The sequence below is a fragment of the Phoca vitulina genome, unplaced genomic scaffold (assembly GCF_004348235.1).
Source record: "Phoca vitulina isolate PV1807 unplaced genomic scaffold, GSC_HSeal_1.0 scaffold52, whole genome shotgun sequence".
NCBI classification, from domain to species: Eukaryota; Metazoa; Chordata; class Mammalia; order Carnivora; family Phocidae; genus Phoca; species Phoca vitulina.
Genome location: NW_022589755.1, coordinates 10,670,466 through 10,695,616, shown reverse-complemented (window position 1 = coordinate 10,695,616; position 25,151 = coordinate 10,670,466). Strand labels below are relative to the sequence as shown.

Sequence of the window (25,151 nt, the reverse complement as noted above, 5' to 3'; positions counted from 1 at the left end):
CCCCGAGATCACAACCTGAGCCGAAGGCAGACGCCCAACCATCTGAGCCACCCAGGTGCCCTTCCCCCAAATTCTAATCACACCTTTGTTTCATTTCCACATTGTTAATTTTGGCCTTCTCATCCTTAAAGCTAACAGAATTCCAGGAATTAAACTTAAAAAAGTAGCCTTCTCTGACTCTGGAAGAATGAAAAAATTTTACAAGGTTAAACCATTAATATTTCCCCTGTCCCTCATAGTTACAAAAAAAAAAAAAAATCAGAAAATAAAAAACTCCTAGTAAATGTTCTAATACTGAATTTAATACTTCAGAATTTTTGCTATCTTTTTGAAATAAACACTAACCTCTGATTAGTCTGTAATTATACTTGATGGTCTTAATATATGCATTTAATTTAAACTGTCATCTGTTTTATGAAATATATACATGTAAAATTTTTTGTTGTTAAAATAAAGGATCACTGGTTCTTTCTTCATACATGCATAAAAAGATAGTAAAATTTATGAGCCTGCTACATTTAAATAAAAACTCCAAGGGTCTGTAATTAATTTAAAGTATACCAGTGATTACTTCAGAAATTACCTATGACCCAAGTTAACAATTAGGTTTAAGAGCAAACATACTGTTAACTAATGGGAAATGTTCCTTGCCCTTAAGAGTCACAGAAAATGATCTCTCCTACTCTTTTCCCTCAGTATTGTCATGCCTGTATATAATGTCTAGAAATCTGTCAGCCATCACGGTACGCCAGCCAACACTGGGGAAGACAAAGTGAAAAACAGAAGAGAATCTGAGTCTCTGAATATTTCATTTTGCTGATGAATCAAAAATCTCTGGAACCTCTTCTCTCCTCACCCCCCAAAAAAGCCTGTTATATGACTCAATATACTTCCTCATTGCTTAGGCTAGTTTGGTATTTTGATTTTTGCTGAGTGTATCCTAACTACATCAAATAACTAAGGGTCATGGTTCATACTGGGAGCTACAGATACAGAGATAAAACTGATTCCATCACAGCCACCAACTCATGTCCGGTGGGGGAACACACACACACACACACACACACACACACAGAGTCACTGCCTAGGCGGTAAATGCTGTCCTACAAGTTTTACAAATGCTTTGTGAAACCAGACACACCTAATACATCCAATGTCAGGAGGAAGGAGTGGACAAATATTGCAAGAATATCCAAATAGCTAATAAATAATCAGAAAAGAATGGAAATGTAAACCATGATACCTACCAGAGTAGCAAACACTTTTCTTTTTAATTGATGATGCCAAATATTGTCAAGGATATGGAGAAAGCAGAACATTCATACACTGTTGGTGGGAGTGCCAGTTGGAATTTTTGGAACCTATTTAGAAAAATTAAACTTACTAAAGTTGAACATAGGCATACCCATGACCAAACCCAAGCAACTCTACTTTCAGTATATGGAGAAAAACATGCACAAGTATGATCATAACAGTCTGATAAGGAGCTCTGATTTCCCAACATAGTATTCCCAAGAAGACATAATGAAGGATTTTCAATGTTGTAATGCTCCTTTTATGTGAATCTTAGCTGGTACTACATGGCTGCAAAGCCTCCTTAAAAGAATTGTGCTGGGCACTCTGAATTTGTTGTGTCCAAAGTAGAATTTCAAAGATAAGAAAATCAACAGATGCAACTAGAAAAGTGATTAAAGATCTCCAATTCAAAACAAAACAACCCAATACAGTCATACAATTTTAAAGAACAGGTAATTGCAATACAAAAACAAACAAAAATACCTCAAAAGTATAACTTTTATATAATCTCACTCATGAGATGTAAAAATTCTAAATAAAATAATAGCAAATGAAATCTAGCAGTGCACCAGAATACATACATATACCAATAATTAACCTGGGTATATCCAGGAATGGGAGAAAATCAAACAATCTGTCAATATAAATCATCACATTAACAAATTAAATACTATACAATTGCAGGAAGAGATGATGAAATGACATTTGATAACTCAGGAGCCCTTTTGACTTAGATACAACAAAGATTTTTACTCACAAATAAAAGAAAACATTAGAAGGCAATCATTTGAGAGCATGATGCTAACTACCGTTCCATCATAACAAGCAGACTTAGTGACTGAAATATCCAACTTTAGGGCCTCCTAGTTATGGCAGCATTCCCAAAGCAGTTTCATATCCCTAAGATGCAAATAGGTAATGGGAATCAGTATTTCCATGGTAAAGTTTGAGATCACCAGTTTAAACGAAGTCAAACAATTTCATTCAATAGAATACTCTTTAGTTTTCTAAGTTGACTAGGTGCTTTTGATTTTTCCTTGAGAGGGGATTTAGTAGTTTCTACTTCATAGGCTTCATTAACCAGAGAATCCCACTGTTTGTCAAGTACTATTCAGTACTGGTAATTTTTGAGACATAATTTCAGAAGTTCTGGGACAATTTTAGTTATATAAATTGTTTCTGTATATTGGTTTAGGGTTTGTTATTTTTCTAGTTTCTTAGTTCAGTGTGACAGGGATGGTGCAGATACTGGGGAAAACAAAGCATAGTTCTGGCCCTCCATCTTGCCAGATGCATCTTGGTTTCCTCCAAGACACATTAAAAGGTATTTTCCACTGAATAGAGCCTCAGGCACATTCTACAACTTCTGATACACAATTTAACTATCATTCTTTTTTGAACAATCTGTAATTGTTTCCATTTTATCTTTAATTCAGAACTTACATATACATATGACAGGACTACATTTTCAAAAGTAGTTGAAAGGTTCACCAATCTTACTAGCTGTATAATGGACCTTTATAATGGAGAGCTCTAGCAGTCACCATCTTAAGCAAATGACCAAACTTAGCATTGGCAGTAGTGAGAAAAATGGGTATTATGTGTTTCTGGTGTACTGCAATATGAAGTATGTATCACCAAATATCATGTATTCTGGCCAAAAATGTTTAAGTCTCTGGCTCTAACTCGACTTTATGAGAGATACAAAGGATAGAGGCACAAATTAAAGCTCACCATGAGGGAAGAAACCAATCCAGAATGCACGGCATTCTATAAAACAGCTTTCCTTAACATTTCAAAAAGTCTTTTCAAGATTAAAATCTAGAGACATGATAACCAAATGCAATACATGAACATAGAAAAGGTGCTGGTTAGAAAATAAATAGCAATAGGATACCTTGCGAGTATTGGGACATATGAAGTGAATATAAAAGAATATTACAGAATTACTGATAATTTTCTTGTGTGACCATGGTATTAAAGGCTGTTCTTATTCTTAAAAGATGCATGCTAATATATTCAGGAATTAAGTATCACTTCTATGTCATAAGATATTGGTGAGTATACGTACACATACATACCTATAATTTCAGAGAGAAAGCAAATATGATCAAATGTTAATAATTACTGATTCTAAATAGAGTACATGGATGTTTATTATACTGTTCTTTAAATTTTTCTAAGTGTCTGAAATTTGTAATATAAAATTTGGGGAAAGAATTCCCAAACGGACAAATTTTTGTTTTTTTTAATTTGTAATTTATCTCAAAATGTGAGCAGAGAATCTTAATCACTGGCTACTTCTCTGTTTTTATTCATCACAGGCAAATTGCTTCACACCTCTCCCTGGTTCTTCAATAGGTATATTCCCAGCATCTTTAGCACTAAGTCCACATTTCTTTTCAGCCTTCATTTTTTATGCAGCTTAAGGGATAAACTCTGAATAAAAATCCTCTCAAGTTTGTGTTTTTCTAGATTTTATCCATAATGAGAACTATCTGAAATTCAAATGGATGAGTGGTTATGGAAGCTTGTCTAAATTCATTACACCAATGAGCATTCTTTTCATAAGAATTCACTAGTAGTAATACTAATGATGAAGATAATAAGAACAATAGCAAACATGTATTGAGGATAGGCTACATACGAGATACTCTTCCAAGGATCTGATGCATACTAAATCCATGCAATCTCTGAAATAGGACTATTAGTTACCGTCACCAACATTTTAAAGACGATGCCCAGAGGAGATAAGCATTTTCCCCAACATCCCATAGGTAGTAAGAAGGTGGAATGGTGAGGACAGTAAGTATGGTTTGTGCCATGTGTGAGAGATTTCCTGTATTTGTTACATTGATAAGGTTATTCTCCAGGATGAATTCGCTGAAGTTTAACAAAGGTTGAATAGTGTCAGAAGGCTTCTATACCTTCATTAAATGAACACTATTTGTTATAAATTATGCTATTATAGGCATAAGGAAGTTGTGACTCACACATTAGCCAAATCTTCCTGTAGTGTGAATATTCTGCTATTCTAATCAGAGAGGTGACAAGTGAAGCATTTATTCTAATTAAATTATATTGTGACTTGTCTCATGTTTTTAAAACTGAATGTTGTCTCTCAAATTATTTCTTGGAAAGGGCAAACTTTTAACTTCTAATCATTCATGAACTGATTGATACTTTTATAAAACACAATGATGTTATGGCAATATGAAATTGCTATAAGTTTCCAAACACTTACTCTTATTTTCCACATTCATCTCATGATGGACAGGTAACAATTTTGTGGACTGGCACAAGTCTCTAGACAACAGTTTTAGTAGTTCTTGTCTAAAGGCCTTCCTAGATCCCAATTTAAAGGGTTTCTCATTTGCATTCATTCTATGATATACTCTAAGATATTTATCACATTTGTAAGCCTTCCCAAATTCCTTAAATTCATAAAATTTCACAGCAGTATGAGTTCTCTAATGCACACAGCAAAAACTGAATTAGGTTTTGGTTCTTCCTACATTCCTTAAAGTGTTTCTAATGAGTACAAATTCCCCAATGTTTACCAGACTTTTGTGCCATGAATAAAGATCTTCACACATTCCTTACATTTAAATGATTTCACATCAGTATAAACTGATATTCAATAAGACTGTATAAAATTCTAAGGGCCTTTTCATATTCCTTATATTCAAAGTATTTCTCACTAGTATGAATTTTCTGGTATCAAGTAAATTGTCCACACACAGATAAGGCTTTTGCACATTCCCTACATTCATAAGCTTTCTCAAGATTAAGATTCCTCACGTTAAGTTGTTTATACACATAAAAAATTTTCTTTCATCTCTTCAATCATAAAGTTTCACCAATATCAACTGTCTCATTTGAATAAGTTGTCCATATAAAGGCTTCCCCACATCCTTTATATTCATAAGGCTTATCATTACTAGGAGTTCTCTCATGTTGAACAAGATTTGAGTCATGAACAAAGGTCTTCCCAAATTCTGTACACTGATAAGGGTTCTCACCAGTATGAAATCTCTGATGAACACTAAGTTGATAGCCACTACCAAAGGCCTTCCCACATTCTTTACATTCATAGGATTTCCCACCAGTATGGATTCTCTCATGTTTAACAAGGCTTGAACCCCAACTAAAGGCCTTCCCACATTCCTTACATTTAAAAGGTTTCTCACCAGTATGGATTTTCTGATGTTGAGTGAGGTGATAGCCACGACTGAAGGCCTTCCCACATTCTTTACATTCATAGGGTTTCTCACCAGTATGGATTCTCTCATGTTGAACAAGACTTGAGCCACAATTAAAGGTCTTCCCACATTCCTTACATTCATACGGTTTCTTGCCAGTATGAAATATCTGATGTCGAGTAAGTTGATAACCCCAACAAAAAGCCTTTCCACATACTTTACATTCATAAGGCTTCTTACCAGTATGGATTTTTTGATGTTGAGTAAGTTGATAGCCACGACTGAAGGCCTTCCCACATTCTTTACATTTATAAGGTTTCTCACCAGTATGAATTATCTCATGTTTAGCTAGGCTTGAGCCCCAAAAAAAGGCCTTCCCACATTCCTTACATTCGTAAGATTTCACACCAATATGAATTTTCTGATGTTGAGTGAGGTGATAGCCACGACTGAAGGCCTTGCCACATTCTTTACATTCATAGGGTTTCTCACCAGTATGGATTCTTTCATGTTTAACAAGACTAGATCCCCAACTAAAGGTCTTCCCACATTCCTTACATCCGTAGGGTTTCTCACCAGTATGAAATCTCTGATGCACAGTGAGTCGATAGGCACTAAAAAAGTCCTTCCCACATTCTTTACATTCAAAGTGTTTTTCAGCTGTATGAGTTCGCTCATGTTGAACAAGTTTTGAGCCATGACTACACGCCTTCCCACATTCCTTACAAACATAGCGTTTCTCTCTATTATGAATTCTTTGATGTGCACTAAAAGATTTACTTTTTCTATAAGTGGGCATTTTTCCATAGCTAATTATCATTTGACTAAAGTATCCCTCTTGATGTCCCTGTGGTCCCTCAAATTTGCTTTTGCACTTAGAATTATTTTCGAAAATGGATGCCTCAAGGCCAAGAGTTTTACTTCTTTCCTTCATCTCCCATTGGGAAAAATTTATTTCAAAAATGTCTTTTTCTGAAATTGTATTTTTGGTCTCATATGTTGACTCCAAATCTGAAAGAAAACAAGAAAACCACAGATTTTATTTCCTTTCCCAGAAAACTTCACCAGGAAAAAAAAAAAAAAAAAACCCTCAGCAGAGAAATACAAGACAAATTGGAAATAATACCCATAAGTGAATTGGGAGATTTATTAAGCTCACTGCTAAGCATCATGTCTCTACCCTGTTGAACAACAATCTCAGCTTTGACTTTTCAGCTTTTATGATCTTAATGCTCTGATCTAACAGCTTTCTGGAGGATTCCACAAAGATCACTTTAACAAGTTCCTTATCTCCCCATATGGATGACCCCTTAAACCAAATGTGCCCTTCCATCAATCAAGCCCTTATGTGCCCAAGTGTGGTTCAGCTGAACTTTTGATGACTGTGTAGGCTGGCATGAAGAACTGGAATCTAGAAAATCCCCAAACTCAAAAACAAAATCAAGCACACCTGAAACTAATATTGTAGGTCAATTATACTTAAAAAAACAAAACAAAACAAAACATTAAACTACGTAATACTTCTTCACAGGAATTTTTCTAAGTGATTGGGTGCTGGGATAGAAAGCAGACAAAATTCTGCAAGCCAAGCAGTTACTAAGTTCCAAGGCTCTATTGGAGATGAAACGTGTAAAACAAAACCAACTAAAACCATAATACAACCTCCACTTCGCTCAAATCCTGATACAATCAGAGAGATAAGCACATGGTCATGTGGGAAGTTTACGGCAAAGAAAGATTTTTACATCTAATTTGAAACCAGAAATAAACTGAAACTAAGAAAAGCTAAGACTCAGTCTCAGCTCAGCTCCATGCTTGGTGGGATCTGAGTTATCACCCCCTCACCCTAAATAACTGAGAAAGGAGCATATACTTTTATGGGCAGGGAACCATCTATTCTTTACTGTTCTTCAGAATGTGTGGCACACAATAAAAAATTATGAGGTAGGTGAGGAACAGGGAAAGTGCAACATATAATCACCCCCCCCCAAAAAAAACCACAAAAGAGACAAAGAACAGATGACACAGATATTAGAATCAATAGGCAAGGCCAATCAATTGTATTTTATAGATTCTGGAAGAAAAGATGGACAGTGAGCAGATGGGAAATTTCAGCAAAGAAATGGAAACTCTAAAATTGTAAAACAGAAATTCTACAACTAAAAAACCCAAACAGAAGCACAAAGAGAAAAAAGAAGGGAAAAAAAAAAGAACAGTGTCAGATCTGTGCAACGGTACCAAACAGTCCAACTTCAGGCAAGAGCATTCTAGAGAGAGGACAAAACCAAGTGAGTACTTGGAAAGATCGTTGAAATGTTCTTGAAATGTATGAATAATCAACCTACTTTTAGCAAACTGCAAGCATGATAAATACAAAGAAAGCAACAATTGAGAACATAATCAAACAGTTGAAAACTGAAGATAAAGGAAAAATAGTAAAAGGAGGCAGGGAAGGGGGGACATTAAAGTTAGGGGAACAACTAAACATTACGGCTAACTTCACATCTGTAACAATGGAAGCTACCAGACAATGGAATGATATCTTTAATGGCCGAAGGAAGAAAGCTAGAAAATCTAGAGTTTTATATAAAGCAAAAAATTTCTTCAAAATGAGGGTGAGACATTTCCAGCCCTAGCTATGAAGAAAAATCCGGTATTAGATTTAACTCTCAAACCACAAACAACCAAAAGCTATAAAATAGGACACTAGACACAGGGCTGAGAAACTTTTAGAGAAGATTATCAGGAGAACTTCATATTCACCCTTTATGCCTGGCTGCATCCTCCAAAACAAGGTACAGGAAAATGCTCTCCAAATAGAGAGCAGTGGTCTCACTGGACAAAGGATCTGAGTTCAGGGCTGCTAAGGTAGCTGGAATTTGTAGTTCAAGGTTAAGTAAATAAAGGAGCCATGTAACAGAGTCCCAGAAATCTATGCAGGGATTCCCTCCCTTGGATCTATAACCAAATATTAATTTATGTATCCATACAGTGACTCTCCACAAGGTAGTTGGAGTAACACAGCCTGAGTGGAAAAAGGCATTCATCTGAGGCCTCACAGAGACCATGTATTGAAAGACCCATCATCTGGAGCAATAGTTCTCAAACTTGTTGGTCTCAGAATCCCTTACATTCTTAAAAATTATTGATGAATTCTTTGCTTGCTCGTGCATAAATTTATTTCAAATACAAAATACATAAGGTTAGTATTTTTATCTAATGGTGATTTTATAACATTTTAGTTGATTTACTAAAGGGTAGAGAAGTACTATGGATGTATTTGTGGGAAATAATTTTAGTCATGGCCAGTTGGTCATAGCTAAACTACAGTAACTATTGTTTTACATAACAATGTCTTATTGCTTTGTATATATTAACATTTGGGTATAAGGACTGTGTGTATATCCAAAAGGAAGCCAAGGTATTTAAACTGACCAATCTAATATTACAACTACTTTGAGATGGTCAAAGTAAACTAAAAGGAGTGCACTTCTGTGCAGTCTAACATCAATAAATAGTTCAGTAAACTTGAATTTAGCTCAACCAATCTGAATTGCCATGCAAGAACCTGTATTATAATTACTTGGTAAGTAAGGTTTAACAATGCTAGCAAATGAATATAGTTTTAACTTCTTTTTAAATGTTAAAAAATTATTGAGGACTCAAGAGATTTTCTGTGAGTTATAGTTTTTGATATTTACCATATTAGAAATTAAAACTGAGAAATTAAAGATATTTATTAATTCACTTGAAAATAATAAATCATTGCCTGTCAACACAAATAACAAATTTGTGAAAATTATATTTCCCAAAATAACAAAAGATAAGTATTATTTTAATTTTTTGTGAATCTCTTTAATATATGGCTTAATAGAAGAGAAATGGATTCTCGTATCTACTTCTGTATTCACTCTGTGGCAATACGCTATTTTGATTGAAGTATATGAAGAAAATCTAGCCTCCCACATATATGTAATTGTTATTTTTTGATATTATAAATATGATACTCTTTGACACTGTAGTAAAACTCGAGAAGGGATAGTCTCTTAAAGGTTAGCTGCAATGTGAAATATGCAACTATACCCATGAACTTTTCATATTAGGTTACCTTAAAATCCACCGCACTATGAATGATCTTTTATCCAGGCATAATTTTGTAATATCATGCACTGGTCATATGAAAAATAGTGGTTCACTGAGTTATGCAGATCTTTGAAATGTTGACATATTTCATTACACAATATATTAAAAATCGTATGTTAATATTACCATCTATCTCATCAAAAAAATGTTTATGTGTTGGGAAGTTGTTAAGCTCAAAATGGTAGCTGTTTCACACAATTCTAATTTTTACTTGAAAGTCTGAATTAATCATTGGCAACAAATACTGTTATTTGTCTTCAAAGGCGTGCTTATAAGAACATTTTTCCAACTACCTAAGTCTGAACAATAAAAGTTTGTCTGTTGGCCATTCTTTCAAGAACAAAGTGGTATTCTGGGGAAAGGACACCTAGTTTGACTCACAATTCAAACAACTGCAAAACTGGTTTTCCTCAAGGCAACCATCACACTTTGGTATACAACAGAAGAGCTTAATGAATACTTCCCATTTCACCACAATGAATATTTTTAAAACGCATACTCAAGACTTAATAAAATGAAGCCCAGAGTAGGGTACTGAAAGTCAAACAATACTATTACCCTCTGTGAGGAGGGTGTCAGTGTAAAAGAGTTGTCCCATGTGCAAGAAGGTTAAAGACAAGTGTCTGTGACCTGGCATGGAGGTCACAGCCCAAGGAGGATGAGAGGGTCAATCACATGATCAGAGTGGTGGTACTGGTAATGGAAGATTGGCTACATACAAAGAGTTTGAGCAAATAACATATTAAGGAAAATGGAAGCCAAATTTTTCACTGTCAGAGAAGGGAGTTAGAAATATAGAAAGTAAGTTGGTAGGAATGCAAACTGGTGCAGCCACTCTGGAAAACAATATGGAGGTTCCTCAAAAAGTTAAAAATAGACCCACCAATTGCCTATCCTTGGATAGGTATTTATCCAAAGGATACAAACATAGTGATTTGAAGGGGCACATGCACCCCAATGTTTATAGTAGCAATGTCCATAATAACCAAAATATGGGAAGAGCCCAGCGTTCATTGACAGATGAATGGATAAAGAAGATGTGGTACACACACACACACACACACACACACACACACACACACACACCAGAATATTACGCAGCCTACAAAAAGAATGAAATCTTGCCATTTCCAACGACATGGATGGAACTAGAGGATAATATGCTAAGTGAAATAGTCAGAAAAAGACAAGTACCACATGATTTCACTCATATGTGGAATTTAAGAAACAAAACAGATAAACATAGGGGAAGGGAAGGAAAAATAAAATAAGATAAAAACAGAGAGGGAGGCCAACCATAAGAGACGCTTAACTATAGGAAACAAACTGAAGGTTGCTGGAGGGGAGGTGGGGGTCATCTCATGGTTTTCAATACACAGATGTAAATGTGTGTGTACACACGTATGTATGTATATAAGTATATTCCCCAGCTCTGACCACTCAGAGACTTGGGAGCAGCCATCTCCCAACAGCAATGAGCAACCCTAGTATGAAAATATTGGCTTCTAACTACCATTCTCGACTAAAAGAAACTAGGCCACCTTGAAGAAATGGTTGACTTTAGGACTGGAGCAGGGAAAGTACAAGATAAGCCAACATGCTGTTGTGTCAGAAAATAAGGAGATGCTCAATGAGTAACAGAGTTGTGCCAAAGGACACAGAAGCCTCAGGAGAGGGTTCCCATAGATCAAATCTGGGACAAGCTCAAATATTTTGAACTTCAAAATAAATAAGAACAGCTTACAACCCACCAACTAAAGATCCAATATATGAATAAATTGAAAATTTGGACAGATATATTTAATAGTTTCCAAGTTCCTCCTCAAAAAATACCCATTAAAGGAAAAATTATTAATTTTACAAGAGGAGGGGCGCCTGGGTGGCTCAGTCGGTTAGGAGTCTGCCTTTGGCTCGGGTCATGAGGTTCTGGGATTGGGCCCCGTGTCGGGGTCCCTGCTCAGTGGAGAGCCTGCTTCTCCCTCTCTCTCTGCCTGCTGCTCTGCCTACTTGTGCTCTCTCTCTCTGTCAAATAAATAAATAAATAAATCTTTTAAAAAAAAATTTTTTTTTTACAAGGAGGAAGCCAGCAGACACTAACCTAATCAAGCGCTCAAAGTATCATCAGTAATGACAAACCATTTGCATTACCTGACAGAATGCAAGAACACAGCATCAATTCTGTGATATTACTGCCAAAGATGCATAAATCTAAGTCTAATCATGAAGAAAAGTGCAGACAAACTCAAATGAGGGACACTCCACAAAATAACTGGCCTATAATCTTCAAAAGCAGCTAGGAATGCAAGTCAAGGAAAGATGTATGAACTCTTTCAGACTGAAAGGCTACATAACCCAAAACCCTAAAACAACAACAAAAAAACTGTTTTATTGAGCCCTCACCTATCTCACCAACCTAATTTCTTTACTTACGCTCCTTTACTAACTCTGCCCTGGCCTTCTTACAATTCCAACAGTTTCTTTGCAACCACTGAGCCTTTGCATTTACTGTTCACTGTGACAGATATATTCCTCCCCCAAATAGTCATAAAATTTGATCCCAGTTTTCATGTTTCTATTCAAGAAAGCTTTCCCTGACCATCTTATCTAAATTAGACCTATCAATTTCTATCATTTTCTTTTTTTTTTTTAAAGATTTTATTTATTTGACACAGAGAGAGAGACATAGCAAGAGAGGGAACACAAGCAGGGGGAGTGGGAGAGGGAGAAGCAGGCTTCCAGCCGAGCAGGGAGCCCGATGCGGGGCTCGATCCCAGGATTCTGGGATCATGACCTGAGCCGAAGGCAGACGCTTAATGACTGAGCCACCCAGGTGCCCCAATTTCTATCATTTTCTATTCTCTTATGCTCTTTACCTTCTTTAACCAATATGTTTCATTATATGACATTATTTATGTACTTATTTATGTACTTATTTTCAGTTTCTTTCTGACTACATAAAACTGCATTTGAGAATGGGCAAGTTATCAACGTTGTGCATGACTGTATCGATAGTGCCCAATACAATGCCTGGCTAGAAGCAGGCAGTCAAAATATTTGCAGAACTTATGAATGAATGCATTTATTCATTCATACACTTGCAGAAATGCAAAAGTGCTGGAAAGCAGCTGAATCCAACATAGAAGTAGAATGGCTGCACCAGAAACAAAAGAGAATGCCTTCCTTGCTGAAATGGGAGGGAAATACGAGAAGAAAATCAAAGAGTAAGAAATGAGATCAGATGAAAGTTTGTTTGGTAGCCCAAAATGAGATCTCAGTTTCCTCCCTGCAGAGGCCTTCGTCCTTCGTAGGGAGTTTTCCAAACACCATCCCACCTGTTTCTCCTCCTCCTGTGTGACCTGTGAGGTTGTTTCCCTGCAATGATGGTTCCCTCCTGCCTTTGCCTTCCTGGGTTCCAACTTCTTGGCCCTCCCCCCACAACCATGCAGGACTCTTGTCCTTGCTCCCATAATGTCACATCCAACTGAGAAATGGAGTGTCTGCTTGCAAGAAAAGAAATGCTAAATGGTATAGACTTTTTTTTTTTAAATGATGAGCTCAAAACATTTGGTTAAATTTGCAATAAAAAGTAAAAATAATATTGATAAAGACTTCACAGAAGAGAAGTATGATGGAAATGAAAAGCATGAGATCACATCAGTAGGAAAATGATCTTGTTTTATTCACTCAGGCGCCTTCTCTTTGGAGCAAATAGAAAACAGTGGTTGCGAACACAGACTCATGAGCCAGACCTCCTTACAGGCTCAATTGCAGCTACTTCTCCCAGTAGCTGTGTGACCCTGGGAAGTCACTTACACTGTATGTGTCTCTGTATTCTCATCTATAAAAAGGGTTTGACAAAAACATTACCTGCCTCATGGGGATGTTGTTAAAGTTAAATAAGCTAAAGTATTTGCTCTCCTTAAAACACAGCCTGGTTTATAGTAAGCACAGTGTTAAGTATTAGGATTAGTATTATTACTGTTGTTATTTTGCTAACAAAAAAGGAGTTTCATGAGACATTTTTAGTATTTAATTCAGTGTCGAATTTAACTTTATAAAATGCAAAGTTCACAGATTGCAACTTTCAACCTCAAATATGTTGAAAAGTAATTTGTTCACTTAGTATAAAATGAATTCTGTTTATCCAATCCTCCTCTACATAAAATGGAGAGGCTCTTTGCAAAGTCACGGTACATCAAGACCCTGCTTCTAGCTGTACTCCCCGCATTTTGGTCAAAAAATAACAAAGAGCAGTGTTTCTTTAATGTGTATAACAATCACCTGGGGATCTTGTCTAAATGCAGACTCTCTTCTGAAGGTCTAGGGTAGGACCTAAAAAGCCCCAGAAGAAGCTGATGTTAAGTATGTAATACTTAACAATAAAAAAAGCTAAAACCCCACATAAACCACATGAAGGCTTCTAATCACTGAGAAAACAATCCACATTCCTCCTCCAAACCAACAAAACTGCCTATCACCTGGGCCTTATCTAGCTTCTTCACTAACTTCTTGGTATCTTCTCCTTCACTAACTCTGCTCTGGCCTTCCTACGGTTTCTCAAAACAACCACACTTTGAGTAGCAAGGTCACAGATCATCTCTAGATATGCTAAAGTTAAACATAGTATGAAACCTGGTTTCTTTGACAACGGTTATGAATTAAATGCTCCATAATGCAAATCCAGCTCCTTAGTTATTAAAGAAGAGAGGCCACTGCAGGAAAAGCCAGAGGAAGGTGTGAAGGTATGGGAAGAGGAAGGAGCTTGATGAACCCATTTCTAATCCAACAAATATCAAAACATCCCTTTGAGCACAGGGAGAAGAGATTCACCTGGTTTCTTCAAAGACAGCCCTATCATTCCCATAGCAAAAGCCGATGGTGCAGAGACAGACTCTAAAATATTTCAGGCAGATGACCTTACCCAATGAGACCAAGTTACTATAGTTCTCCAACATCACATCCATGTACAAGTCTCTCTGAGCAGGGTCCAGGCACTCCCACTCCTCCTGAGAGAAGTCGATGGCCACATCCCTGAAAGTCACCAAGCCCTAAAACCAAAAACCCATACATTACTTGTGAAATTCAAGAAATTTCAGGATTTAAGAAAATATTTCCAAGAGGAGAAAAAAAGGATTGTGAAGGATAAACTGCAAGAAGAGGAAAATATAACAATCAAGTAGGTTGGAAGCCTATGATATGTACAGGTAGGGAAAAGTAAAGAAATTCGTATGGCTAAAGCAGAGTGTCTACGTGTTCTAGAAGAATCTTGTTACAACAGAAAAAAACTTCTAGGATATTGGGAAATAACTAGACCTGTCTGGTAATCTATAAAATAATCCCAGTTTCTCTTCTATTAAATACAAATAGTGGGGGTGGGGGAAGGCTGTTGATGAGGGTGTATACATACACACAACTTGCTATGTGCCTGCCTCATAAATTCTTCATTAACGTGACCTGCTGCACCAACTTTCAAGGAATACAAAAAAACAAACAAAACTTTTTTTCCCAAATGCACTATAAAATCTCTATTTGAGAAAAATGATTTCCATTAAATTAAGGATTACCGTTAAGCCTCAAGTAAATCACTCTGTTAGATTACATCATAAGTCTTTTCTCTTATAATGATGAATACATAAGAAGTTTTTATTAGCTGCAATTCAGGTCATCATATAGATACATGAGATTAATATCTCTACTGTATTTATACAGTGAGGTTGGAAAAAATTCTATTTTCTTCATTCTAGGAACCTATTATCATCCAGTATTTAGAAATCCAGATCACCTTCTTGTTACCATCAACCACCCCTCACCTAACACTTTTCCTCATTCCTGAGTTGGAGGCCATTGACAGGGCACAACGTATATGACACAGCTATCACCCAATATCTGCGCACCCTAGTCAATAACCAAATGAACTTAACACTGGTATTCCTCGATTAGGGAACCACTTTCCCTGGGAAGACCCACTCACAAGGCCCCTCATCCTAAAAGCCTTGCAAAGCCTCACAGAAACTGAGGCTGGGACCAAGAAAACCCAAATTCCACCTTCTCTCTCTGGGAAACTCAGGTCTGTGAAGAAGTTCCAAGTGTGACTGTGTGGTCAAATGAGACCCTCATCACTGAACCATCACCTCACAGACCCGACGCAAGAATAAGAAATTCTGATAAGGGAACTCGTACAGCCCTAGTGGAAAAAAGACAGAGGTGATAACAAAGGGCACTACCCAAGACAGCCTGCTGTGGATATGTCCTAAGTAAACACCAAAGCTCTTCCAGAGAAGGCACAAGCAACTGAAAGCGTTCTCTTGGATGACCATCCAGCTGTCTAAGGGCATTGTATCCTGACTGGTTTCCTCCCTAGATGCCTGCCAATCAGCACCTTAACCTGAAAAAGGAGTAACTGTTGTTTTCAAAATGTCTGTATCTTTCATTCTCTCTTTTCTCCTTCCCTTATAGAAATCCTGTTTGCGCCTTGATAGATGAAATCAATCTACTCTTGGTTTTCCTTGTATACAAGTGAAAATGTGCTAACTGTTAATTATATTTCTTTGAGTTATTCTTTGACAGGAGCTCAAGTATTTCCCTCAAAAGACTCCTATCCCTTCACTGCTTTTGATAGAAGACTGAGCACACAGATGTTGGATAATGTGTTCAATGATATGATGACACTGATTGGAAAGGCACATGGGAAGGACACTGGGCTATTTGGCACTATCCTTTACTGGAATAGGAACTGAGAAGCAGGTTCAGGACTGGGGTTCTGTTATGCAGAAAGCTTTAGGACAATTAAGGAGAAGATTCATATGACCTAAAAATCACAGTATTTCAAGGACAGAGAAATAACAACTTACATCAGTCATGGTTCTAGAACTGCAAGAACTAATTAATAATCCATGGGGTTCCTCGATTGGTGAAGCACAGAATCCAGAAAAGCCAGAGCTGGGGAAGGAAAAAAAAAGCTTTAGACCAGGTGTGCTTAAGTGATCCCATCTTGACTTAAGCTAATATAAACTTTTATCTCTTCCATTCCTGCTTCTACTCCACACCCCCACAACCATCTGTGGAATCTAAACCCTCACCTAAAACCCAAACGTCCTTCAGTAGGAAGGTTTCTGGCAATGCCTGATTCTGGGGATGCTGATATGGGCCAGAGGTTGGACCACTGAGTGCTGCCCAGATCGGATCCTCCTCCCACCAGCACCACTTCTCAGGGCTGAGAAAGAGGCATGGTCCGAGCCAGAACATCCTTCACAGGCTTGGGGCTGAAGAAAGTTGGTCAAGACACAGTAGTGGACAGGATGTACAATTGCCTGAGCCCCAAAAGCTGACCTCTTAATGCATTCAGAACATCCATGCAGTAAAATGCTATAAAACTACGCTAAGTTGGGGAAAATAATCAAGATATATTGTCAATAGAATATATAGCTTACTACATCAAAAACTAATGATGTATTATATGTTGGCTAATTGAACATAATAAAAAAAGGAAAAAATATAGCTTTCAGAATGTATAGTATGATTGTATTTATAAAGTATATGTGTATATCAATATAGAAAAGATTGACAATCAGATGTCAATAGCTGAAAAAAGTGTTTAGGAGTTATAGGTGTATATACAATAAAGTTTTTATTGTGGTAATAATGTTCTTTTTGTTTAAGTATCTGTAGAGTTGTTGTAACCACGGCCATGCATTATACTAACTACATAATTTCTATATACACTCATGTCCTGCCTAGAAAAAAATGGCTAAAATTCCCCAAGAAATGTCATGGATATATTGATGAGATCGCAAGCCTGTTTCTTTTCACGTCTTCTGACACATGGGTTTATTTTGTATCTAACCTGTCTTTTTAGACATGATACTCTCCCGATAACTGCTGAATCACCTGATCCTGTTAGTCTCACTTAGCAACAAACATTAGTAGGATAAAACCTGTAAGGTATAAAACTCAGGACAAATTGCATTTGCCTCCAAAAAGCTGGTCATGACCCAACAGTATTTCCTACAATTACCTTCCTATGAGTTCTCAAGACAGGTTGCCTGAATTGCTTATTGGCCTTTGTTGCTGGCAGCCTAGTTATTCCTATGTAGATTTAGTCTTCCTTGTCTTAAAGGTAACAACCATGTCTTTCAGTTATTGTATTACCTCCCAAGTACTATCTCAGGCTCTTAAAATTGGGGCAAATTTTTACCCAAAATTCCCTTACGGAAATGTATGCTTAAACAGTTAAAGAAGTATAGATGTATATACGTGAATATTCACCCAGGGGCACCTGGGTGGCACAGTCGGTTAACTGTCCGACTCTTGGTTTCGGCTCAGGTCATGATCTCAGGGTCATGGGGCTGAGCTCCACCTCGGGCTCCACACTCAGCAGAGTGTGGAGATTCTCTCTCCCTCTCCTTCTGCCCTCCCACTTATGCTCTCTCTCTAAAATAAATAAATCTTTAAAAAAAAGAATATTTTGTGCCAGTACCATGCTGTCTTGGTGATCACTGCTTTGTAATATAGCTTGAAATCAGGCAACGTGATGTCCCCAGCTTTGTTTTTCTTTTTCAACATTTCCTTGGCGATTCAGGGTCTTTTCTGATTCCATACAAATTTTAGGACATATAGACCAATGGAACAGAATAGAGAACCCAGATATGGACCCTCAACTCTATGGCCAAATAATCTTCAACAAAGCAGGAAAAAACATGCAATGGAAAAAAGACAGTCTCTTCAATAAATGGTGCTGGGAAAATTGGACAGCCACATGCAGAAGAATGAAACTCGACCATTCTCTAACACCATACACAAAGATAAACTCAAAATGGATGAAAGACCTCAATCTGAGACAGGAATCCATCAAAATCCTAGAGGAGAACATAGGCAGTAACCTCTTTGACATCGGCCACAGCAACTTCTTTCAAGATACATCTCCAAAAGCTAGTGAAACAAAAGCAAAAATGAACTTTTGGGACTTCATCAAGATAAAAAGCTTCTGCACAGCAAAGGAAACAGTCAACAAAATAAAGAGGTAACCCACAGAATGGGAGAAGATATTTGCAAATGACACTACAGACAAAGGGCTGGTATCCAAGATCTATAAAGAACTTCTCAAACTCAACACCCAAAAAACAAATAAGTCAAAAAGTGGGCAGAAGGGATGAACAGACACTTCTCTGAAGAAGACATACAAATGGCTAACAGATGCATGAAAAAATGTTCATCATCATTAGCCATCAGGGAAATTCAAATCAAAACCACATTGAGATACCACCTTACAACAGTTAGAATGGCAAAAATGGACAGGGAAAGAAACAACAAATGTTGGAGAGGTTGTGGACAGAGGGGAACCCTCTTACACTGTTGGTGGGAATGCAAGTTGGTACAGCCACTTTGGAAAACAGTGTGGAGGTTCCTCAAAAAATTAAAAATAGAGCTACCCTATGACCCAGCAATTGCACTACTGGGTATTTACCCCAAAGACATAGATGTAGTGAAAAGAAGGGCCATATGCACCCCAATGTTCATAGCAGCAATGTCCACAATAGCCAAACTGTGGAAAAAGCCAAGATGCCCTTCAACAGATGAATGGATAAAGAAGATGTGGTCCATATATATAATGGAATATTACTCAGCCATCAGAAAGGACGAATATCCAAATTTTATATCAACATGGATGGGACTGGAGGAGATTATGCTAAGTGAAGTAAGTCAAGCAGAGAAAGTCAATTATCATACAGTTTAACTTATTTGTGGAACATAAGGAATAGCATGGAGGACATTAGGAGAAGGAAGGGAAAAATGAAGGGGGTGTAAATCAGAGGGAGAGATGAACCATGAGAGACTATGGACTCTGGGAAACAAACAGGGTTTTAGAGGGGAGGGGGTAGGGGGGTTGGTTAGCCCAGTGATGGGTATTAAGGAGGGCACATACTCCATGAGCACTGGGTGTTATACGCAAACAATGGATCGTGGATCACCACATCAATAACTAATCACGTATGGTGACTAACATAACATAATAAAATTAAAAAAAAAAAAAAGAATATTCAACCAAAAATCATTTATGATAACAGAATCAGAAACTACCTAACAGTAAGCAAATGGTTTGCTAGATTGTGGCCTGCTATGTCCTCATTAGTTTGATGGTATTAGACCATATCAACTGATGAAGAAAGACACACATAATCAATTCCTTAGGGAGGCAGGCAGGTTTGTAAAGTATACACAATGTGGGAAGTGTATCTGAAATTAAGATAAAAACTCTGGTGTTGGACTTTCAAGATGTGAAAGTGGGCTTGACAGTGACCAATTTCTCAACACTTCTATTTCCTTGCCAATAAAAGACGAATAGGGGGGCGCCTGGGTGGCTCAGTTAAGGGTCTGCCTTCGGCTCAGGTCATGATCCCAGGGTCCTGGGATCGAGCCCCGCATCGGGCTCCTTGCTCGGCGGGGAGCCTGCTTCTCCCTCTGCCTCTGCCTACTGCTCTGCCTACTTGTGCTCTCTCTCTCTCTCTCTCTATTAAATAAATAAATAAAAATCTTTAAAAAAAAAAAGACGAATAGGAACATTGTCTACCACCAGAGGGCTGCATTGACGATTATGTAAGAAAATCCACAAAAAATACTGGTGTACAATAGGGGCGCCTGGCTGGCTCCTTCACAGGAGCATGTGGCTCTCGATCTCAGGGTTATGAGTTTGAGCCCCACGCTGGGTGCAGAGATTACTTAAAACAACAACAACAACAAAAATAACAACAACAGATGTACAACAGTTAGCCGTTATTAAAGATGCAAAAGATTATTGTCCCTTATTCTAAAGAAACTTAACGCCCCTTTCCATTTTTTCATAATAAAATCTGTACTTTTCAGGCCTATTTTCTTACAAAGTTAACTAAAGTTTCACAGCCCAGCCTTGAGCTTGCTATTCTTCCTAAATAACAACATAAGCAAAACAGGGTCTCAGAAAGACATACAGGAGATATCCCCTCCTCCCAGAAGCGGCAAACAGAGATAGGACTCAGCATTATAAAGCTGGCTCAGAAAATATTACCCAATTAGATGTCAAGAGAACATTAACCAAAGATGCGATCTTGTTCTGTGCAAATTGGTGGTTTATTTGAATATTGATCACTACAACCTTCTTATTCTACCTTCTGGAATTAGTATCTGTCTTTGGAAATATTATTTATAAAATAGATTTTCTTTTTTTTTTAAACACCTTTTTTTGAAAAGATTTTTATTTATTTATTTGATAGAGAGAGAGAGAAAAAAAGTAGCAGAGGGAGAGGGAGAAGCAGGCTCTCTGCTGAGCAGGGAGCCCGATGCAGGACTCGATCCCAGGACCCTGGGACCATGACCTGAGCTGAAGGCAGACGCTTAACCCACTGAGCCACCCAGGCACCCCTATAAAATAGATTTTCATAAGACGGAACATATACACTGGAAAATTATCACTACTTTCTATGGAACGAACCTTTAAAATAATCTAATTCTGAAAGTCTGTCTTTGTCGCCCTTATAACTAATTTTTAAATGGTGTTTCTATATGCCTAAAAGTTGTTAATACTTCAGGTTTTTAAATAAGAAATCACTGACACTTCCCTCTTCTTTCTACATATTCAAGATTAAAATAAAACCCACATCTGGGTTGGATTTCTTCTTCTTCAAAATAAGGGCTAGAGAGTCTTCAACTCAACTGTATCACCAATTACTGTTATCTTTTTCTGCAGAAACAAAACCAGACACATAGGCTCACACACAAAAAATGTAAACTGAAACACACCAAAGTATTAAGAATGATTAACTTCAGAGGATGTAATTTTAACTTCCTTCTCTATATGTTTCCTGGATTGTTGAATTTTTTGCAACAAACCTATATTAATTTCATAATCAGAAATACAAAGATATTTCCAAATGTAAAAAATTGAATGATAGGGAAGGGGCATCTTTCAGCCATTAAGAAAATTGAAAAAACAGACCCAACACTGAAAATCAGCGTGCCGGAAACAAAGTACACCTCCTAGCTGTCGAACATCTGTAGCTGTAGCTCACCACTACACTGAGACACTGTCACTGCCAAGATTCCCCTGTAATGGGCACCTGGGTGGCTCAGTCGGTTAAGCATCTGCCTTTGGGATCAAGTCCCGCATCGGGCTCCCTGCTCAGGGGGGAGTCTGCTTCTCCCTCTGCCCCTCCCCCCAGCTTAAGCTCGCCCCCCCACTCTATCTGTCTCACAAAAATAAATAAATGAAATCTTAAAAAAAAAAATAAAAAGGGGGCGCCTGGGTGGCTCAGCTGTTGGGCGTCTGCCTTCGGCTCAGGTCATGATCCCAGGGTCCTGGGATCGAGCCCCGCATCGGGCTCCCTGCTTGGCGGGAAGCCTGCTTCTCCCTCTCCCACTCCCCCTGTTTGTGTTCCCTCTCTCACTGTCTCTCTCTCTGTCAAATAAATAAATAAAAATCTTAAAAAAAAAAATCCCCCCACAATGAACACCAATTATGTAAGTCACCTTCAAAGTCGGAGGAAGGAAATATATGCACATAAACAGAACAATATCTGGTACAGAACAGATGCTCAACAAGTGTGGCTACACCTCTCCACTTCTTCACTGAAGAGTCAATTAAAAAACATTTTGGATACAATTCCTGAAAAATGTCTTTCAAAACTTTCTTTCGGGCGCCTGGGTGGCTCAGTTGGTTAAGCAACTGCCTTCGGCTCAGGTCATGATCCTGGAGTCCCGGGATCGAGTCCCGCATCGGGCTCCCTGCTTGGCAGGGAGTCTGCTTCTCCCTCTGACCCTCCCCCCCTCATGCTCTCTCTATCTCATTCTCTCTCAAATGAATAAATAAAATCTTTAAAAAAAAAAAAAAAAAAAAAAACTTTCTTTCACTGAACGGGATTCTTATATAACTCATCATAATCTTGGGGACTTTTGTTCATTACTACAAGTACTACTTAATATTTTATTATTTACATTTTTCCTTTTGATTCTTTATAGGCATAATTTTTATTAGGTGCACATTATTCCATTACAGGATATACTGCAATTTACTTAACTGTTTCCGTATCACTGGACCCTAATTTTGTAAAAGTTCCTTCCCAGCTATTAAATCTTAATTCCAGACCAATGAAGCTAGACCTTTTCTGGGTCATGTACACTTGACAATCTAATGAAATTATAGACATTTTGCCCACTTAAAAAAATAAATTTACAAATATTTACAAAAATTCTGCCTCAATTTCAAGGGGTGTGCGATCACCTGGCAGCTCATAAATGGAACAAGACCTCAGGTTAAGATTTCCTGTACTAGACCATTTGAGCATCTGGTCACTTTTTTAAACTTAAAGCACCCATCACAATCGTCTTCATATTTCTCTCAAATTTCAATCATAAAAAGTTGATGTGAAATGATCCAGAATCACCATGTAACAGCAAATCTTAATATTCACTAAGCCTGTATCATGGGGCAGGCCCTGTTCTAAGGAGCTTTACACACATTGACTCATTTTATATCGTTATAACCCCCATGAGGTAGGCATTATTTTGCCTTAATTTTGTAGATGTGACACAGAGAGCCTGAGTCACCTAAGCTCACAGAGCTAGTGACAGGTAGAGCCAGGATTTGAATACAGATGCTCTAGGTCCAGAGCCTTACTCTTAACCGTAACACAGTACCGCTTCTACAACACTCACAAAGCAGGACCTGAAATAACTCATGTTAGCAATGTTACAGATTTCTACCTAAAGATCATCTGAAAGTTTCTGTCCTTGTTGGTGCAAACTGCAAACCCCTATGCTCAAAGACCAACCACATTCCCACACCCTAAAAGCCTCACAACACTGTCATTTATTAACTGAAACAATTCTTCTACCGTGCCTTGATTTAAAAATCATGACTGTGGAGAAGACAGAGAATAGTTTGCACATGATACCACCTAAATACCAACCTCCTCAAGTAATCATAGCCTAAAATAAAACTCTAACACTAATCTCTAGGAGGTGTATTTCTACACCATCAGCATACTCAGAAAAGGAGAATGCACCGAAGGATTTGAATAATTTGCCATTTGAACAGCTAGCTACTGATTGAGAATAGGGGCAATAGAGGGTCACTAAGAAGAGAGATACATGAGTAGGGTGGGTCATTCACCAGAAGGAAAACCCAGGATAGACACTACCAGTGATATTGCAGGCCAAGGAAAGCAAATATTCCCATGATCTAAAAACAAAAGTAATTGTGTAGGGGAAAAAAAGAAACACACACTCACCTGAACCTTGATTTCAAAATATGCAACAGTTCTTTCCTCCTCCTCAGGGTGCTTCTTAAAAACCCGGCAGCAGGAGGGGGAAAAAAAGAATCATGAGACACCAACATTTCTTGGAGCACAGACCTAACTTAAAAACAAAACAAAACAAAAACCAAAAACGGAAAACCAAAACGCCGTCTAGAGTCATATCTGCCTTCATCCACACAAAACCAAATGGAATTGAAAGGAAGGCTGGACTCGATCTCTGAGCTGACAGCAATTGTTGGGGACAGAGGTCTGGTTGCAGCGGCCCCGAAACAGGTAGCTGGCTCCCAAGGAGTTCCCAGACGCGCCCCTTCTATGGATCTTACCTCTGGGACCTCCCCATCACGTCTTCCTAGGAGCAAGTCATGAGCACACTTCCGGATGTACAATGCTCCTCCCAAGACTGGACCTATGCCTTCTTAGCGTAGGACTCCTTCTCTTGCGGTCACTTAACTTTGGCAGGCCCAAAGAAAGTCTAGAGGGAACTTGGAGCACAAACGGCCAAAGCAAAACCACAAGGCCACGCACCTCATCACCCCATCACACATTCCCAACCGCAAACACCATTACGGAGACACACCCCGGCCCGGCCACGCCGGCTGTCACACACCATCCTCCTCAACCGCTCGCGCGCACACAGGCTGGAGGCTCCGAATGCGACATGCCCTGTCCGCGACCCGGGCCTCCTCAACTCGGGCGCTGCCCGGAGTCACCCCCACCCTCGCTGCCGGTTCTGACCCGGCGCTGATTACTTCCTCCGACGCGAGCACCTCAACTCGCCGAGTCCAAAAACCTTCAGGACACCGGAAACGGACCCACAGGTTTATGGGAAGTAAGAGCCGGAACGTCCTGGGAGGCTGGGAATCTGGCCATCCAAAGAGGTCTCCGCGGGCAAACTCGCCCCGCCCGGAAAAAGACCTGTGCCCGGGGACTTCTGGGAAATGTAGTCCGCGGCGGGCAAATCCCCGGAAGCCGGGACCCTGGACCCCTTAGGCTGCTCCCAGCATTCAACTCGGCTACGCGTAGCAAAGGCGCTTTTTCCGAAGTCAACCCGGAGTTCGTTCTAGTCTTTGCTGCAGGGAGTAGGTCCCTGCTCGGCGAACCTCGCAGCTCAATTGTCTTTTATGTTGTTGTCAAACAACATCTTTGATGAATGGTTGTGGTCTTTGATGAATGGTTCTCAAAGGAAGGCTGAGGAACGCATTCTGGACTCCAGAGGAGGTGGAGA

General features: G+C 38.5%; 1 protein-coding gene across 4 annotated transcripts; it reads right to left on the bottom strand.

The window, feature by feature from the left end:
* ZNF283 (zinc finger protein 283) lies at positions 1–25,130 on the bottom strand. 4 transcript variants are annotated; one of them, XM_032388725.1, is made up of 6 exons: positions 24,250–25,130; positions 23,900–23,953; positions 16,493–16,580; positions 14,563–14,689; positions 5,487–6,509; positions 1–1,361 (listed from the first exon to the last, which is right to left on the bottom strand). In XM_032388725.1, the coding sequence occupies exons 1-6, from the start codon at positions 24,264–24,266 to the stop codon at positions 1,294–1,296; spliced, it is 1,377 nt and encodes a 458-aa protein (XP_032244616.1). In that variant the 5' UTR covers positions 24,267–25,130; the 3' UTR covers positions 1–1,293. The 4 variants fall into 4 exon arrangements, 3 of the variants coding, with proteins under 3 accessions (XP_032244616.1, XP_032244613.1, XP_032244615.1); XR_004297555.1 differs by having other exon boundaries at positions 1,283–1,361; positions 2,054–6,509; positions 24,250–25,127; XM_032388722.1 differs by lacking the exon at positions 1–1,361 and having other exon boundaries at positions 1,369–6,509; positions 24,250–25,127.
* Positions 25,131–25,151: the final 21 nt, after the last annotated feature.

Bases quoted from the DNA above. Each gene is read 5' to 3' on its own strand.
- ZNF283 (XM_032388722.1), bottom strand. The intron at 14,690-16,492 runs GTAAGTTGTTAT...TTTTGGTTTTAG, and splicing joins GTTCTAGAACCATGACTGAT to GGCTTGGTGACTTTCAGGGA. The intron at 6,510-14,562 runs GTAAGGTCATCT...GTTTTCTTTCAG, and splicing joins TAGTAACTTGGTCTCATTGG to ATTTGGAGTCAACATATGAG.